The 3,495-nt window shown below is 41.4% G+C and overlaps 1 protein-coding gene across 1 annotated transcript; it reads right to left on the bottom strand.

The window, feature by feature from the left end:
• Positions 1-77: 77 nt before the first annotated feature.
• LOC118325923 (dematin-like) lies at positions 78-3,284 on the bottom strand (the record flags this gene model as incomplete). The annotated part of the gene is given in 6 exon segments (XM_035658781.1): positions 78-1,502; positions 1,866-1,946; positions 2,721-2,777; positions 2,869-2,876; positions 3,092-3,134; positions 3,226-3,284. Coding segments are annotated over 6 exon segments (362 nt in total), but the record flags the coding sequence as incomplete, so codon positions are not given.
• Positions 3,285-3,495: the final 211 nt, after the last annotated feature.

Genomic DNA, 3,495 nt, shown 5'->3' with positions numbered 1-3,495 from the left:
GGGGGGGGGGGGGGTCAGGCTACGGTTGTGGCAGAAAGAAGCTTCCATACACAGGCCACAGTCTGCAGAGCTTTCCATAAAGATAAGTAAAATATTAGCTTCTTCTGTGATCAAACTGTCTCCTTGTTCTTCTTTAGGTGCTGGGAAAGAAACGCTGTCATTATGACATCATAGCTGGCTAAGCCAATAGGAACAATCCTTTTGAAAAGGTCTGTTCCTCACAGTCAGCATCTAATCTGTACTGAAAACTGACTCCGAGTCAGCAGGAATGTTGTTTTTTAAAGCCCGACTGCGGCTGGAAGCTCGATAATAAAATATATTTCCTTCAGTTGGAGCCTGCAGCTGGTGTCATCTGTAATGTTTAATCTGCTGTATGGAAAACTTTTAATGCTTAAATTAGTGGGATTAACATATAAACTCCGCTTGAGAACAACAGTAGAATTAACTTAATTTCCCAGAATTCCACCACTACAACCAAACAAACAGAGGACTCGTCCATATCCGTCGGTTCCCGCTTCACAGTTTAAAGTTTTCAGACGGATGAGAAAGACCAGGAATCGTCGTCACGTTGTGCCGGGTCACACCAGAAATGAATGAATGTGTCTTTGAGAAGGTGGTCTAAAGGTTTGGTGACATTAGTGTCAGGTTTATATTGTTTATAGTAGATCTGACAATTTCAGGTCATTTAAAAAGATGAACAGGGTCTGAAATGAACACCAGAGTGCACAGACTCTAGAGATTAGCTAACATGATACTACATTATCTGTATTATTGTTCACTTTGAGGGGGCGGGGCTTAATCATACAGTGGGCTTCTTCATCCCTTTATTTTAAACACATGAAAATAAAATGTGCTGTAAATTTCCTTCTAACTTGTATTTCATTCATTTGTAGTGTTTTTATTCTGAAATATAAATATGTTCTTAAGCTGCAGTGTTATTTTTACTAGTCAAAGTTCACCCAAATTAAAGAGATTCTGTTAAAATTGATGAAATAAAGTCTAAAGGTTCAGATTAAAATGCTGGTGTGACTCTTCACTCTTCCTCAGGTGGAGAAACAAACTATTCAGCCATTAAAAGAAGTCGTGCAGCTCTTCTGCTCTTCTGCATACAAACATCGATCTCTCGACTAGAAGCTGATCAAACAGGAGTCGTGAAGTTCTGGTGGAGTTGACGCTGCAGCAGGAATCTAAACTCTGTGAATCAAACCTGAAGCCTGAGCCGTCCCGCTGACAGAGCTGCTGCTGCTGCTGCGGCGGCGGCGGTGGTGAAGAAGATGGCGGCGGTGCTGATGATGACGTTTTGTTCAGAGTCTGTGCGTTTTTTTTTCAGTATCCCGCAGTGATCCTGGAAGAGCAGGGGATTGTGGGAGATGCAGCCTCCAGCGGCGTCAGAAGAGGCAGACTTTCTTCTTCAGGTCGTTTCTCTTCCAGACGGAGAGGTGGTCGAACTCCTCGATGGACATCCCGAAAACACTGAAGAACTCCTCCTGAGAGAGATGTCTCTGCAGGGGCGAGAGACATAGAGACAGACAGAGAGAGAGAGTGCAATGAGTAAGATATGCATAATTCTGATCAACCAAACTCCATTCAGAAAACAAACATTTTAAAAGTTGTTTGCTTGTCGTCTTGCAGACCGACCGGACAGAGTCTGAGTTCAGACTTTATACAAATCAGCATCACGATGAAGATGTTTCGGCATCATTTTAATCCGTTTATTGATAATAAATCACAGCAAAAAAACACCAGAGAAAAGAGGATTCAGCTGTGAAAGAACAGAAATGATCCTTCATGTTGCATTATGGTTCGAGGACATTATCTGTAACTGTAAACTGAACATCACAGAGAGGGAACAGGGGTAGTTTTACCTCCAGCCTGGTTCTGTCCACACCGGGGGGCAGTTTGCGCCGCCCTCTGTGGGTCACCACCAGCATCTCATAGGGGTAGATCTAAAGATATCAATCAATCAATTAATAAAGCAAACAGACTGTGGATATAGCTTCAATTAATTATAAGCATTTTAAAAAAAAGCTGAGAGTACATCAGTGACTTCTCTCTGGAATTAAAGGGTCAGTTCACCTGAACTAATTATTCTGTTAATCTGTTCTTTCTGTGTTCTTAACGGTATTTTAGAGTTTCCTGATAATCAATAAAAGTAGTTGATGACTCATTATTCACTCGGGGACGAATACTAACAAATTAACTAACTAGTTAGCTGATTTACATCCATCATTAGTTAGACTCAACTTTCTAACTGTATTCAGTGATTTTCAGTGAAAACTGGATCAGATTTTATGAATAAAATATTTCCTGGTTTTCCTTCTGACGGCTGCTCAGCTTCAACTCTCTGTGATTCCTGATGGACTTATTGATCAGTAGCCAAATGCTAACTGCTGTTACTGGATTCCCTGACAGTCTCAGAGGTTGTGTTTGATCCTGGGGCCACTGGTAGTTTAGGGTTAGGGTTGCTGACCCTAGCTCATAGCGCTAGCTGCTATTGGATGCTAAGCGCCAATCAATATCAATAACGAGTCCCTCCCTAACTGTTTTTACAGTCTCTGTTGTATTCGACAGAAATGTGGGACTGGACGGATACTAGCAGAGAGAACAGATGTTTGCTTGTTTGTTTGTTGTTTGTTTGTTTGTTTTAATGTTGGTGAACCAACCCTTTAAATATAATTATGAATATGTGTTATGATTAAAAACAAACACACTGCTGTTACTTTTTGGTCCAACATGCTGGGGAGAGAGTTCCCTCTGTCCATCCGGGAGTCTCCGTTCTGACAAACACACATACGATCAAATTACCATCAATAACACAGACGCTTATTAATTATTGATCAGAAGATGTCTGAATGAAAGAGACTGTACCTGAAGATCTGTAAGGAGACACAGACACACACAGAGAGTTCATGTTATTTACTGAGATACTGCAGGTTTTAACATTTCTCATAACTCTTTTAATAAAATGAGATTTGAATGAGAGACTTGAAGAATTAAGGATTTATTTCCGGAGTTGGTGATTGTTGGAAAGACTCCAGATAAAGATGATTAATAATAATAATAATAATAATAATAATTGATAACTTTGTACCTGCGGGAGTTTTCTCCGACGAGCTGAACTCTGCCGACTGCAGCTGAAAACAAACATCAGATATTCGGGTTCATCTTCGTACAGAGGGAGGAAGAGCAGACGGAGGTGGATGGCTGCGATACAGCTGTACTCACCCTGGACAGGCCGCTCTTAGAGGATGCTGGGAAATACACAGACTTGGAGGCGTTGGAGCCTGAAGAGGAAGAGGAAGAGGAGAGAGAAAGAGAGAGAGAGGGAAATATCAGACGGATAAAGTCAGATTGTATGAAACAAGGATAGAAAGGAGGAAACAAGGGTAGAGGAGAGGAAACAAGGATAGAGGAGGAGAGGAAACATGGATAGAGGAGGAGAGGAAACAAGGATACAGGAGGAGAGGAAACAAGGATACAGGAGGAGAGGAAACA

This window comes from Morone saxatilis, unplaced genomic scaffold, assembly GCF_004916995.1.
Source record: "Morone saxatilis isolate NCDOM2014 unplaced genomic scaffold, NCSU_SB_2.0 Contig16, whole genome shotgun sequence".
Taxonomy (NCBI): Eukaryota; Metazoa; Chordata; class Actinopteri; family Moronidae; genus Morone; species Morone saxatilis.
Note: the sequence above shows the minus strand (reverse complement) of the source record. Positions and strands in the feature narration are given on the sequence as shown.